Source organism: Polyodon spathula, chromosome 4 (assembly GCF_017654505.1).
Source record: "Polyodon spathula isolate WHYD16114869_AA chromosome 4, ASM1765450v1, whole genome shotgun sequence".
Classification (NCBI taxonomy): domain Eukaryota; kingdom Metazoa; phylum Chordata; class Actinopteri; order Acipenseriformes; family Polyodontidae; genus Polyodon; species Polyodon spathula.
In genome coordinates, this window is record NC_054537.1 from 11,914,914 (window position 1) to 11,931,594 (window position 16,681).

The 16,681-nt window shown below is 37.1% G+C and overlaps 1 protein-coding gene across 1 annotated transcript in view; it reads right to left on the bottom strand.

The window, feature by feature from the left end:
* Positions 1–3,473, bottom strand: part of LOC121314183 (protein disulfide-isomerase TMX3-like) — a 28,602-nt gene extending 25,129 nt beyond the window's left edge. Inside the window, 4 exon segments of the mRNA XM_041247194.1 lie at positions 1,493–1,616; positions 2,558–2,597; positions 3,195–3,246; positions 3,382–3,473. Coding sequence (XP_041103128.1) covers positions 1,493–1,616; positions 2,558–2,597; positions 3,195–3,246; positions 3,382–3,412 — 247 coding nt within the window. The 5' untranslated portion in view covers positions 3,413–3,473.
* Between the last annotated feature and the right edge of the window lie 13,208 nt (positions 3,474–16,681).

Genomic DNA, 16,681 nt, shown 5'->3' on the forward strand with positions numbered 1-16,681 from the left:
TTTTTTTTTTTTTTTAAAGAAAAAAAAAAAAACACAACATGCTCTGTGTTGTATGAGTGCTGCAGCACTACAGGCCATTGAGTTTCCCTGACTCGCTCACTCGGCTGATCAGCTTAGACACCACAGGAAAAAAAAAAAAAAAAACACACTCAAAATATCTCTTAATTACCCTAACTAAAATGTCACAGAAACTGAAGCAACAGTCAAATATATTCGCATTTGGATTTGGAAAATCCACAACTGCCAAATTCTTGAAAATGAGAATGTAAAAGAGGAGGAGGAGGAGCTAACACAGTGTTAGTATTTTAGCCAGCTAGTCTATGACAGTAACTAAAAAATAAAGAAATGTGTTCACTTCCCTAGATTTTTTTATATAGTTATCTTCCGTGGCATCTGATTAATATAGTTTTATCGCCTGGCATTTATACTTCACTCACTGGCATTTTATGCACACAGAAAATAGTTCCCTGGCACTTAATGTAAATAGTTTACTGGCATTTAATGTATATAGTTACCTGGCATTTTATACACAAATATACTTCCCTGGCACATCGACTGTACTGTATATAGTTTCCCTCCCACAATCTAAAGAAAATTAAAAAAAAAACACCCATTACATGAAAACAAAGCGTGCAACAGCAATGTGTGTGCAACATATACACATCTCTTCTTACTGTGCCCGTTTGGAAATGTTGGCCACCATAAAAGGTCACTTGGCCACCATGTTTTGAAAGCTAGTGGCCAAATGGCCATCAGCCTACAATGTGATTTCTCCCACCTTGAATGTGCATACTTTACATTAACAAAATACCAGACACAATATGCTTTGTCAAAAAACAAGTTTGACTATATTTAAAAGTCTCATTAAAAAGGATTTAACCCCTTCCATTTGTTTCACTAAATAATAAAGCAAATCTCATCCTTTTTACACAGCAGGGACCTTACCTTAGTCAAGCCATTTAATTAATTCTCTGGAGTAATACTGGCTTAGAAATGAATACGTTACAGCACATTGACGATTCCCAGCAAAAACATATTAAGAAATTGGCCCAGTGACTACTTCATGGAACATAAATTCCCAAATGTGACATTTAGTCAAATCTACTTATTTTAAATGAAGGCAATTACTAGTGTACGAGAACCGCTGATAAATACTTATTTTTTCATATAAAATTAATTTATTTAAACTGTTAAACTGTCACAATTATTTAATATTATAAAAGCAGTGTATTTAACAATTATAATTTAGATTTACATTTACGTATCTCAATATATTGTCAACCAAGTAAATAATTCATTTTCTTATGAAACCTCCATGGGCCAGGATTTAAATCCAAATAATAAAACTAATACAATCCATGTCAGTACATCCACTAGAACTGGATTTAGAGAAAGAATAGTTATCACATTCTTGTGTGTGATGCATACAAACTTTGAGGGCAGTTAGTTATTAAACAGATACAACGATTCAAAGAGACAGAATTATCCTTACTGGAATAAGCAGTAGCATCTATCTTTCCAACTCGCACAGGTGATCCAGAGCTGCGCATTTCAGCCCCCACCTCATGCCACACTGGCTCCAGTTTCTTGCAGTGGCCACACCAAGGTGCATAGAACTAAAAGGAGGACATATTTTGTTCACAGCATAAATAAAACATGTATATATGTGTGTGTGTGTGTGTGTGTGTGTATATATATATATATATATATATATATATATATATATATATATATATATATATATATATATATATATATATATATATATATATGATTGTATTATGATTGCATCCCTAGGCCAGGTGTTTCTTCCAGTTACACATGTGCAGATTAGGAAGATGTCATTATACTTAAGTGTACAGTAACTGAAATTCAGGAGAGTTGGAATAATAACATAAGAGTTTTGTACAGAAAGTTGAGACCACGCCCCGGTTCTTGCTAAGAATTCTCAATAGAATGGCTTTACCTCATAGACTTCATTAGAACTGTTTATGAACAGGCATCTCTCGAGATTCTTAATCTAATGAGGTTGCTAACAATCTACAAAAATGTTATCAGTAGCTAATAAACTGGTTGAAGCATCTAATATTTTATATGACTTCATAAGACCACTCTAAAAAAATCAGAAGCAACATTTAGGAATGTAAAAGTATAGTATATTGTATGAAAATATTCAACTACAATATATAGCCTTACTGAATCTTCTATTATTATTATTATTATTGTTGATGTGTTGTTTTTAAGTTACCAGACTTACTCAAATGAACCTCAAAGCAGATTTTTCCCCTTTGCACAATACTCATGTCCCTGACAGCACAGTAAGCTATCTCCTCTGAAAATGTCAGTACAATAGATATGGTCCCATTAGTATCACCAGTATAAAAACATGAACGCATGTCCGATTATTTCTTAAACAAACATGGACAGAGTAGAGTTCCTGTTGGGATAATATAAAGTAGGCCCAATATACCTGGGACAACTGCAACGACAAAACGTGTTTCCTGTTCTCTGAAATAAATCTACTTTGGATAAAATTGGGAATAGCCTGTATACTTACATCTACTATCCAAGTATCACCCATTCTTTTATCCTTAAAGCTGAAAAAACAAAGCATAAACAAAATACACAATCAGTGTATTTTATTTGATTTAATTATCATATTAAATAGAACATAAATTGAAACAGCTGACCCATGGCTTCAGAGTGTGTGAGGATGCAATCTGCTATTCAACAACTAGTGTGTAGTTCCAGCAGAAATATTTTCAAGAGCATGTCAAACGAACTTGCAGCAAAGTAAATTATGTGATAAAGCTGCAGTCATTATCACAGTTGCTAACACGAGGTAACTGAGATTGAAAAAAAAAAAATGCAAGCTGCTAGAAACCAACACCAAAACTACTGTAACAGTGGGTTTGGCCTGATGACATGAAATAAAATGTCTGTAACCTAAACTGAAAATAATACTTTTGCCGCTACCGACAATTTAAATAAACACGTCACTGCGGGTACCACTAACCCGTCTTTTTGTTATGACGCCCATCCTATCACCTCCCCCTGCCCTCCAGTCAGAACCACACACAAGACGCCTTAAAATAATACTAATACTAATACTACTAATAATAATAATAATAATAATAATAATAATAATAATAATAATAATAATAATAATAATAATAATCAATCGAATTACTTACGAGTCATCCAGCTCTTCTACAAAACCCGAGACCAATACGGTGCACACAGCGACTGCACAAATTAAAGATAAAATACATTTCAATGGAACTGGAAATTAAAAATGAAAGGGAACATCGGAAATAGTGATGTATATACACATAACTAGAAGAGGCATACGAAAAGAAAATCACAGTTTTAACACAGTACCTGCATAGAACAAAGTGAGCTTCACTGCCATCTTTACCAAGGAGGAAGCGTCGGGCAGGAAACGGACAACTAAACCAAGTTTCCAAGCATGCGCAGATGTCGCGTCATCGACACAGGAAGAGCTGTCCGGAGTGGCTGCAGGTAGAAATTCTGTGGCAGAATATTTTAGTATGTAACTTCTTTATATTTCAGAAATTGTTTAGCAAGGAAGGGTGTGTAGCAGGTTCATAGAGTGCTAAAGAAAATGATTATATTTCAGAATTGCACAAAGTGTCAGTATATGTACGCGCTACCAATTTAAATGTGATGAAAAAATAGTTTGCCAAAGGAACTGGTGGACTCGAGCTTTCCGGTCAGTCAGCTGTTATAAAACATACGAATTGCATCTAATTTCAAATGATGGTAAAGGTCTATGCAATTTTGTGTTTGTTTAATTCATTTTAATAGGATCATAGCTGGATATGTAAATAAAAATATACTAAATAAAGATACTCTTGCATTACGTCAGTTTACCCTAGAGAGTTATCAGTGAATACGTTTTCTTTGTCATTGTCTGCGGTTGAGTTGAACTGTAAAAATAACTTGTTGTGTGTTTCTACTTCAATGGCGTTGTTAAATGCAAATTATGATTTTATTTTGCTATTAGAAATGGAGAAAAGCATCGAAAACTTGTATTATCGGTCCCGGCAACTTGCCCGTGTAAACCCGTTTCTTTACGTGCACACTTTCAAATTCTCCTCTTGGTTTGTGCTGTGCGGACATTTAATGAAACAGGTGGTATTGCATACATTTACACATCAGTGACAACTCTTCTTCTATGTAAATTTACAGTAACCCGTTTTTTCTTTTCTTACACGTGAAAATGACTTATTTCTGCTATACAACAAAGGCGAAACGTTAGTTTAAGAGCTAAAAAGAAGCATCTGCGATTTTCAGTTGTTTACCATGTCCCCTTGAAGTTTATTCACCGCAGCAAAGAAACTAGTGAGGCGGAAATACATGCACTAGTGACTGGATTAAAATGAAGAGTTTGGTGACATTAGTATGGCGCCTATAGTTGTAGATGGAAACGTTGTGTTGCGGCGACAGGCAAAGCTGTGACAGACTTGCTGTTGTCAGAAAGAAAGCAATTTCTAGGTGAAAGGTATGACGATCTGTTCAAATAGCTTGGGACCGAAACGCAAAAATACACATGCGATTCCAATGACACCAGAAAGACTTCCAGTCATACTGAACATTAGCAACTGGCAATCAGGTTTACCAATTACTGTTTTACAAAAACCCGCCCAATCAGAAGCGTATGTTGTGACATCACAATCACCTCTGATATTGTTCCCCATTGTAACAATATACAACTACACTATTTGTAATTGCTACTTTTTTTCTGTGTTTTATGTGCTTAATTAACAGGGATCCTAGGAATCCGAGGAATGCGAAATAACGCGGAAAAACACGGATTGTCTATGATGTCAGATAATTTCTTACAGTGTCCAAAAACATACAAGGCTTTTTTGGTTGTTTGATAACCAAATCAATACACTTATCTAATATTAGCATCAACTCGTGCACTTTTGCTTTCAATTTAGTAAACATACTTGTTCAATAAAACTGAATCTGGTGAACGAGGCACACTGTCAGCTAGTGTCACGTTTGTGCTGAAAAGAAGATGCAGTTTACTCAAATATCCAGTGCGTTTTTACTACTCAAGCTGATTAAAAATGCCGAAAACGATCAAAATAAAAAAATCACCCATAAATATCAGGTCAATGAGTTTGGCAGTAGTCATCCAGTTGACAAAGACTAACTGGAGTTAAACTATAAATACTATTTTTGGTTTGTATTATTAGTACGCAGGCGTATTTGTAATGTTTAAAGTATAATGGTACGTTTGTTTACATTAATGATTGATGGCACGGAAATATTGCGGAGATGGATTCTTGGTAATTATTAAACATTCACCTGAAATACGAATCAATGAATCAATCATTCTTTTTCTGTAATCAGGTAAAGCCCTTTAGAACAAATTCTCATTTGAGTAACGCCTGTTACCAGACTACCTTTAAGAAAGTGTTTGTAGCCCAATACGCTACAGTAATCGTAGATAGTAATAGTAAATTCATGCAAACGTTTTGACGTGTTATTTATTATTATTATTATTTATATTATTATTATTTATTATTATTATTATTATTATTATTATTATTATTATTATTATTATTATTATTATTATTATTTTATGTATTTCTTATTAAGCTAAGCAGTGTGGCTTAATTGCAGTGACATTAAACACCATGGTTAGATAATTTTTTTAAAAAGTGTCTGCTTTACAAACTCCATCAACTTCAATTCAAATGTCTTTTCTTTTAGATTTGACTACTTAAATGGAAGAGAACAGTTAATAAATTAATAGGTTTCAGTAGGACTTCTGTCTACTAAACGATTTGCCAACAGACTCGACTAAAATGTTTAATTTGGTCTCCCCACACTCCACATTGACAGTCTCCATGGTAGCGTCCATGTTGTTTTGATGAATCTCGCCAGCTTTCTAGCGTCTGGTGTCACCTGTTGTCTTTAACAACCGTCAGCGTCAGCAGGTGAGCAAACGGTGACTAAAACATCTTCCCCATATTCACATCACAACACTTACCATGATACACTGTGACAAATAAATCATATACATTTCAACTGATTACACTTCCACAAGCTTGCAACTTTAGTTTTCAAATGACAGTATATAATTGTTAGTACCCTGATGCATATAAAAGTGTGCTATGTTGTGGTCTAAAAGCATGTTACTTCTTATTGTATTCACCTTGTGAAGGAAAACGTGTATTTTACTGACTTTACTGCACTGCGTTTAATTCTAGATAGAGGTACCCGCAAAACCAAACATTTCCTCATATTGATACACATCAAAATACAACCACAGGTTAAGTTTGTAGATATGTGTAAAAAATAATATTTCTGACAACGTTTTGTGGCAACTAGGCTTTTTTTCACATTTATTCCACGTTAATTATACACTTTAAATGTCTTTTCACATTATAGCACAAATATAAAAGCCTGTATTTTGGAATCTTCTGCATCTGTTTCTCTCCTAGAGTTCTGTCAAATATATTCTTTGGTTCTGTTGTCAGAGTAAAAACCCACACTTCTTGCTGCTGTTGTCTGTTTTTTTGACACTGATAATGGGCATATCCTACGAGTGTACGTGGCAAACTTGAGCCGACTTGGGGACCAATGCGTTCACAGTAGAGCAAAAAACAGACCAAAGCTATCACAGAGCCCCCATCTGGAGCAGGCCTCTTTTGAGATGGCTAGACCTGGGACGACTGCGGTTACACAGACACACACACAAAAAAAAAAAAAAAAAACTAAACCTGGCTTAAAAGTGGCTAGTGTAAACAGGGTACAAATGACTTTGGAAAGTATATTGGTATCATTCTGGACATACTCACAACAAACTCCAGCAAATGTGCATTATCTTTCAGCAGCAGCCTGTGAGGATGTTTATCTAAAAAGACAAAGTGTGAAAATATTCTCAGAAGCATTTCGGAATAAGCAAAACCAAATGAATATACAGAAACATGGAAATATAAGCTGTTGCTAAGCTACGTTTTCTAGCCTCTAGCATTTTGTTATTTCAAAGTATGGAAACTGTAGACAGGGCATTTACTATAGATCAGTGTTAAAAAAAATATTGTCTCAAGAAGTCAAAGTTGTTTTCCAGTTCTGGAGGGCTTTATTTTTAATTAAAGATAACAGTTTAAAGAAAATTACATATAAGCATGCTTTTAGCATTACCACCATAGCAATAGCGTTATTTGTAAATTGTAATCACTATGAATTACAGTGTGCTATGTGAGCACTGTAGTTTATGTAACCCATACACATCCAGCATAATTCTACATTTATGATAAGCTACCAGCGGGTGGCAGTGCAGACACTACATTATTTTAAATTTGCAATGGTCAGACTTCCCTTAACTCGGGTGTCCAATCCTTGTACTGGAAGGCCGGTGTCCCCCCTGGTTTTTGTTCCAACAGTGTCCTAAATTACTTAATTGGACCAATTATTGGTCAAATTAAGTCATTTAGGGCACAGTTGGAACAAAAACCAGGAGGGACACCGGCCCTCCAGGACCAGGATTGGACACCCCTGCCTTAACCGATACATGAAATAAACGGCTCTGACTATTTCTTATGAACCCTTTTGTCAAAGATGCCACCCCACAACCAAGCTTTTTATTACAACGTTTACCACACTGTCTAAGATGCTAGAAAATATTTGAGACAGTAGGGTTACATTTTTTTTTCAGACCCTTGCCAGACATACTACATTTCCATCCTTAGAAAAAAAATGTTTCTACTCTGCATTTTTCTACTCTGATGCATTATGAGCGTCAACAATTTACTCAAAACCTCCACTAGTGTTTTCTACTATTATCTTGACTTGCATAAAGAAGGAAAAACATTGAGTAAAGTAGCTTGCATCACTCGATTTTTAGGGTGTGGTATACGAAGCATAATCAACAAGCACAGAGAAACATCATTTATAATTGACAAACCCAGGACAGGAAGACCCAAAAATCTGTATTATAAGGACGAGCAATACTTGAAGATAATGTCCTTAAGGGGTAGAAAGAAGACAAGTGTTGAATTGACAACAGAACTGACAGAAGGCACAGGTGTTGTTGTCCATCCATCAACAGTCCAAAGCCCCTTTTACCATTGTTCTATAGTTCAATTTCTGTGTTCTTGTGCATATTTTAGCTTTTTAGTCTTGTTCCCCTTTCTTTACAGAACTATTCTTACTGCAACACATCCTGTAAGTCCTGAGTTCAAGAGTGACCTTCGTACTGTTGATTTGATGGACAATGACACCTGTGCCTAGGGTGTGCGAACAGAGGAATTACGTATTGTCAAGTATTAAAAAAATGTACTGTACTAAACATTTTGACCTAAATTGTTTTTATATCATTAACATAAAGTGCTGGTATTTTAGTTTTGTTTGTACTCTATAAGGATCAGAATTGCTGAAGCTACAGTTCTGTAAGAAAACGTGTACGTGTGTGTGTGTGTGTGTATCTATCTATCTATCTATCTATCTATCTATCTATCTATCTATATATATATATATATATATATAGAGAGAGAGAGAGAGAGAGAGAGAGAGAGAGAGAGAGAGAGAGAGAGAGAGAGAGAGAGAGAGAGAGAGAGTGTATTAGCAACCAAATGAATTTGAGGATCGAAAGTCAGTTTTCCGTCAATGATACAAGCTACATTTAGCAAAACTGGAAAAATTTCTCCCCATGTTAATCCAAGTCCAAAAAAGGCAGCAACGCTAGCCCTTACAATATATTCACCTAGCAAACAAAACTTTGGGAATGGTTTGTAAGGTTGTGACTAACGTCTTGCTAGATGTGTTTTCAGGGTTTGGTGACTCCAGATATTGTTGAATCTTGTAGCATACTACAGTACACTACATACATAATCTTGGAGATCTTCAACAATATCAGTGATGGAAAGGATTAGTACATTTATTTTTGTTGTATTAAATTGATGTCAGAGCTACATGAAATAGTGGAGATTAGTGGAGTATTTCCTAGTTCCTGAAAAGATTGAAGCAGGAGACATTTCATTGTTTTACAGCTTAGGCATCTTTATGAGGATTGCTGTTTTAGAGCGGTCAATTGGCTACTGTGCACTGCTGTTGTGGAAAACAAAACATTCACTACAGAACCTTGGATGAGGATGAGCAACTCTAACAAGCCTCAGGAGTGGCCTCGGGCAATTACTGTATTCCAGAGAATCAGATTTTTAAAAGAGTCATAAACCAAAAGAAACATGCCCAAATGTACCTTTCAGTTCAAATATTATGGCTGTATATATATATATATATATATATATATATATATATATATATATATATATATATATATATATATATACAGTGCCTGTAGAAAGTCTACACCTCCTTTCAAAATTTTCACCTTTTGTTGCCTTATAACCTATAATTAAAATGCATTAAAATTGTGTTTTTTCATTTATCTATACATTCTACCCCACAACTTCCAAGTGAAAAAAATATTCTAGAAATTTGTAGAAAATTAATAAAAAATAAAGCTGAAATAACTTGGTTGGAAAATGTCCACCCCCCTGTAATAGCAATCCTAAAGGAGCTCAGCTGTAACCAGTCGCCTTCAAAATCACACACCAAGTTCAGTGGCCTCCACCTATGTTAAATTGTAGTGATTCACATGATTTCAGGATAAATTCACCAGTTCCTATAGGTGGATGACTGAGTAAGAAGGAGACTGATCAGAGAGGCTAACAAGAGACCAATGGCAACTTTGCAAGAGCTACAGGCTTTTATGGCCAAGACTGGTCAAAGTGTGCATATGACAACAATATCCCAAGATCTCCACAAATCTGTCCTGTATGGTAGGGTGGCAAGAAGGAAGCCATTACTAAAGAAAGCCCACCTTGAATCCAGTTTGAAGTATGCAAAAAAAACACCCAAGAGATTCTGTAGCCATGTGGCAAAACGTTTTGTGGTCCGATGAAACTAAAGTGGTACTTTTTGGCCTAAATGCAAAGTGTTATGTCTGTGCATCACCCAAAGAACACCATCCCTGCTGTGAAGCATGGTGGTGACAGCATTATGTTGTGAGGATGTTTCTCATTGGTAGGTTCTGGGGCACCTGTCAGGATAGAAGGTAAAATGAATGGAGCAAAGTACAGAGAAGTCCTTGAGGAAAACCTGCTGCCCTCTGCAAGAAAGCTGAAACTGGGACAGAAGTTCAACTTTCAACATGACAATGACCCAAAGCACACAGCCAAAACTACACTGGAGTGGCTAAGCAACAAAAAGGTAAATGTCCGTGGGTGGCCCAGTCAGAGACCCAACCTAAATCCAATCAAAGATTTGTGGCATGAGTTGAAGATTGCTGTCCATCAACACTCCCCAAGGAACTCGACAGAGCTTGAACAGTTTTGAAAAGAATTGTCAAATATTGCCAAATGTAGGTGTGCAAAGTTGGTAGAGACCTATCCCAACAGACTCACAGATGTAATTGCTGCCAAAGGTGCTTCCACCAAGTATTAACTCAGGGGGGTGGAGACTTATCCAATTATGATCTTTCAGTTTTGTATTTTTAATGTATGATTTATTTCTAAATAAAATAGTTTTTCCCCTTAACAGTGTGGAGTATGGTGTGTAGATAAGTGAAAAAAAATCCTTATTTAAATTCATGAAACTCTGAGGCACTGTGTGACGGTGCGGTGGGTGTGGTGGTGAAACAGACGTCACAGAGTCACTGGTACAGGTGCAAATAACCCCAATACCAGCAATGGTAGTGGGTGTGTTTTATTTATGGGAACGCAGTCCAAAGCAGCAAAAACTATAAATCATATGTCCCAATAGAGCGAGTCCCTCTCAGCTCTATTGTGCATTTTCAGGGTGGTGGAAAGTGCAGATGCTCAGGTGCTGACGTCTCCAGTTCAGTTGTGCAGGGTGTGTGGTGTCAAAGGTGAAAGTGCTAGCAGTAATGTGGAAACTCCTTGTCATGACGACTCACTCTGACCCCAGTCCTGACAATAAACTAAAAACACATACCAAACAAACAAACACGCGGCTCAGCAACCCAGGTTCAGTGTTACCTCCAAAAGCCCTGCACTTGCAAAATGGCAGCCCTTATATACCAGGAGACTCCACCCCATGATCAGCACAACTCAGCACACCTGCCAGTTGTCTAATGCAGCACAGCTCATCACAGCAATCTTCTCTCCTAATATGGTCATTCCGCCCTGCACCAAGATGACTGACTTCCTTTTCCGCCCCTCTCTACAAGCCAGCCTGTCTCAGTACAGGTGTGCAAGTACCTCTGCTTAGTGCCCTCTTGGGTCAGGAGGGAGATTTACACCTCAGATCCTCTAGCTCTCTGTCACACACTGACACAACAAAATGTGAAAAAAGTTCAAGGGGGTGTAGACTTTCTATAGGCACTGTGTGTGTGTGTGTGTGTGTGTGTGTGTATATATATATATATATATATATATATATATATATATATATATATGGTTTTTAGTTACTGCCTCATCAGTTTACGGAGTAATAAATTATTAAATGTGACTACTTAGGCTACATTTTATGTTTTACAAATGTTTTTTTTTTTTTTTTTTTTTTTAATTATTATTTTTTATCAGTGGTTCCACAAAAGCCAAGATTAATAGACACTGGCACAGTCTTAATTAATTTACACTGATGTCTAATATAATCCATAGGTGCTAATATGCACAATGACTAACTTAATTTTAGGATAAGCATAATGTAGGATATTATTTATATGCCTGCATCTTATGCAAGGAAATGTGTGAGTCACCCACAAGATATTCCACTACAGTGCCTGCAATAAAAATAACCCCATAACAAGTGAACTCACATTTTGATACTTAAATACACTGGCTTCATGTAAGGTAAGTCATTTTCTGGGAATACTATTTGCAGTATAGACACGTGACAATTATATAGTATTTAATGTATTATGCTTATATTGTTGCAATCTTACAAAGAAAGCCTAATACAAAAAAAGTACTGAATGGACCAGAAAAGTATATTAAATAGTACATCCCCCCAACAGCTTTTACTAACATGCTCTGACTCGGTTAATGAATGAATACAGGGAGGGCTAGAGAGTATCCAACAAAATTATATTATTTAAACACTACCAAAAAATAATCCAATCTCATATTTCTCATTTGAGCTCTTAAAGAAGTCCACATGTGTCTGCATTCCATAGGAATTCTTTGTTGAAACCACAACAAAAACTTTTCTAAAGAAGCATTATGAGTTATGACCTTTTATTATCTTTTAAAACCAAAAAGAGCCTGCTGAGCTCTTAGCTGCTCACAGTTGCATCTGGTAAACGATCGGTTGTTCAATTAACTCAAGTTAAACTGTGGATACAGTTGGATACCTATGGGTCTGATGGTCTAAAGCTTTGATAAATAGATTAAAGACTAAAGAGACAGGTGTGGTGATGTGTGTACTGTAAATTAGCACACACTGACTAAAGAATGCCAAATCTTTATAAACTGGGTAGAGTTAAAAAAACAAATGTTTTTATCAGACACCAAATGCCTTTCATGGATACAGAGTTCATTTAGCATGAGGTTTTTTTTTTTCAACCCTGAAGCTCTCAGACAGTCCACAAGATAAATTATCTGAATATCTCTTGACTTAAGTTATTCCAATGTACTTGGCAGAAGAGCTCAAGATTCACAGGAGCTAACGTATACAAAGCACTGAAAACCCCTTTATGTCAGTCTAAATTTAAATTTAAAATGCTATTGATTTTAAAACAGCCATGAAATGGTAAGAATGAGAATAAGCGGTCTTATCTTTCATTATCAAGTGAGTATGATATGTTTACATAAATTTGCTACCCCCCCCACACACACACACACACACACACACACACACACAGACACACTTTTGGAATGAGTGGTTTAATATTGGTCTGTTTAGTCCAGTAAAACAGTTTCTTTACAGTAATGGAGATGCTGGGGTTATGTAAGCAATAACACACACGAAAGTGTGGCACAGATGGACACAAGATGTTTCCAATATCACTAATAATGAGATAACAGAATGTAACCAAAGCATGCAAATTAGGTCCCGGTAACAAAAAGAGAACTACTCTCTGACTGGTTAATTTTCACCAGAGATATCATTGGCATTACTAGAGTCCTTCTCAATAGATTGATTTCAGTTTGGATTCTGGTTTGACCTATGCAACCTCAGCCTCATCCTTTCCAACCTCAATAGAGACCTGCCAACTGTGGAGAGACAGGGGTTTGCAGTGCTCAGGTCAGAAGACAGTGACAGTGGAGAGGCGTATTGAGCAGCTACCTCTTTTTGGGGAACCCTTGGGAGCACCCCAGGCAAGGGATATAGCTGGACATCACCATCCTGTATTTTGGATGGGTGATGATATAAAAGACTGGGTTATGGATGGTAGATGCTTGACAATTATAGCAGGGATTTAGTTCATGTAGGGGGTCAGGCTGTGAGCATAACCAGCAAAAGCAGTGTGTGCTACAGTTGAGAAGAGTGACCAGGAGATTATGTACAAATGTTTTTATCAAAGACACCAGATGCCTTATTTCATTTTAATGATTTTTTACTGATTTCATTTAGCATGAGGTGTTTTCCAGGCAATTGAATAGAGCCAGACCCCAGTAAGGGTAAGCAATACGTGTTTCCATGTCATCACACCGATGGATGCAAGTGGTTGTGTGATTACAAAGTAATGAACGACTGCAGTCACCAACAAGAGAAGATCCCAAAGAGCGCACCACAAGACGTATAGACCTCACAGCCCTTTTCTAAGAATATGCATTGTGAAAATATGGGTGCCTGGGTGACAGTTATTGCCAGATTTATAATGCACATATTCGCTGGAGCTCTTACTCCTGCAAAAAACATCAATCACCAGAAAGTTACCCAGCACACCTGTTATCCCTACAGCAAGAATGTCAGCCCCTATGGTGTAGCGAGCATGACTGTAGGGAAGGGTTACGTGACCTCTGGCACCGTTGACAATGTGGTAGCAGGCGGGATCAGTTCCACAAGCTTGTAGGCCTCAGCTCCCGAATCATTCCAGGCTGACAGTTCCTCCACAAAGGGGCAAGATCCTTAAAGGGGCAAGAGAGACCCCTTCTAATAAACTGAATGCTCATTCTCTTATTATATTATTACTACAAAACAGAAAACAAAATATGTGTATATATTATAGGAGTCTGAAAGCAAGCCAGCGCTCCTGATAAAATGCTACGATCCTGCTTTCCCTCTGCTCTCTGTATTCATTGGTCTCTTTGATCTCAGGTTTAAGATGCCTTTCAGATCAACTGCAGTGAATGGTAAGCCACACACTGTATTCCTTTGAATTTAAGGCACACTTTTTGAACCATTTTTTGCTTTTCAAAAATAGTCTGCATGTTAAATTCGAGTCCAGTATAGTGATGTGTTGTGGTAAAGAGCCCGCCCCTGTGTGTATTTTATGGTGTGTGTTAATGTTGGTGTATAGTCATTGGTACACAGGATATAAACGGGTCTGTGTAACATGAGTGTTTAAAATGTACATTTGTATTTAGGCACGAGGATTGCACAGCACTTCACGTGCAAGTAAAATGTAATAATATATGAGCACGGGAAATTCCACTTTATTAATTCACATGCAGTTCTACCGCGACTCCAGTTGAATGATTGATTAGCAATCGAGTCTCGGTACAGCTGCATAAAAGCTGCATGTTTTCACTCACTCGGGGTTGTGTGTTTGGTGAGTGGAGAACGGGATTGGAGACGGAGGTAATTGTAATAGTATTAAGTAAAATAGAAGCTCACCGTGTTTTGTTTAGTGTTAGTCCGTTTTGTTTGTCTGTTTATTTTGGCTACCAGTGCCGTGTCCTGCGTTTCTGTCTGTCTTACAACTGTTTATTTTCTGACTGTCTGTTCATTGATTAAATGCTGAGTGAGACCATTTGCTCAGCTCCACCAAACTCCACCTCTCTGTCATTTATTTCCTGGTTCCTGTTTCTGGTCTGACGTCCCCCACCCTGGACATCTTTGTGACATACAGTGGCTTGCAAAAGTATTCAGACCCCTGACCAATTCTCTCATATTACTGAATTACAAATGGTACATTGAAATTTCATTCTGTTTGATATTTTATTTTTAAACACTGAAACTCAGAATCAATTATTGTAAGGTGACATTGGTTTTATGTTGGGAAATATTTTAAAAAAAAATTAAAAAACTGAAATATCTTGTTTGCACAAGTATTCAACCCCTGTGCTGTGGAAGCTCCCAGTTTGCACCGATGAAAGAAATTGCCCTAACGAGGACACAATTACCTTACCATTGGCCTCCACCCGTAAACCATTAAAGTTGCTGTCACATTTTCCTGATAAAAACCCCACTGTAGAAGGATCATTGGTAAGGCTGTGAATCTGAAGGAAAATGAAGACCAAAAAGCATTCTACAGAAGTTAGAGATAAAGTAATACAAATGCATAGATTAGAGAAAGGGTACAAAATAATATCCAAGTGTTTGGATATCCCAGTGAGCACAGTTGGATCAATAAACAGGAAGTGGAAGCTGCATCAAACCACCCAGGCACTGCCAAGAAAAGGCCGTCCCTCAAAACTCAGCACTCAAACAAGAAGGAGACTTGTGAGAGAAGCCACAGAGAGGCCAACAATCACTTTGAAGGAGCTACAGAGTTCAGTAGCTCGGAGTGGAGTAATGGTGCACCAGTCAACCATATCAAGAGCTCTGCATAACACTGGCCTGTATGGGAGGGTGGCAAGAAAGAAGCTGTTACTCAAAAAGTAGCATCTGAAAGCACGTCTGGAGTTTGCCAGAAAGCATGAGAGTGGCCCAGCTGCGATGTGGCCAAAACTCAAAGCGTTAAGACACACCATCCCTATAGTGAAGTATGGTGGTGGCAGCATCATGCTGTGGGGATGCTTCTCATCAGCAGGGACTGGGCATCTTGTTACAATTGAAGGAAGAATGGATGGAGCAAAATACAGGAAAATACTGCAAGCGAATCTGCTTCAGTCCGCTAAAAAACTGAAGCTTGGGAGGAAATTTACCTTTCAGCAGGACAATGATCCCAAGCACAAGGCCAAAGCAACATTGGAATGGATCAAGAACAAAAAGGTGAATGTCCTACAGTGTCCAAGTCAAAGTCCTGATCTCAATCCCATTGAGAATCTGTGACACTATTTGAAAATTGCGGTCCACAAGTGTCGTCCAACCAACCTGAACAACCTGAAGCAAATCTGCCAAGAAGAATGGGCCAAAATCACTCCGACACTGTGTGCAAAGCTGGTACATACTTACCCCAAAAGACTTAAAGCTGTTATTGCAGCGAAAGGTGGCTCTACCAAATATTAATGTGTGGGGGTTGAATACTTATGCAAGCAAGATATTTCAGTTTTTTATTTTTCTTAAAAATATTTCCCAACATAAAACCAATGTCACCTTACAATAATTGATTTTGAGTTTAAGTGTTCGAACAGAACGAAATTTCAATGTACCATTTGTAATTCAGTAATATGAGAGAATTGGTCAGGGGTCTGAATACTTTTGCAAGCCACTGTATATATATATATATATATATATATATATATATATATATATATATATATATATATATATATATATATATACAATTTAGTCCCTCCCACCATGCTAATTATGGTTACCATTTAATTAGCAGTTTGAAGTTCAT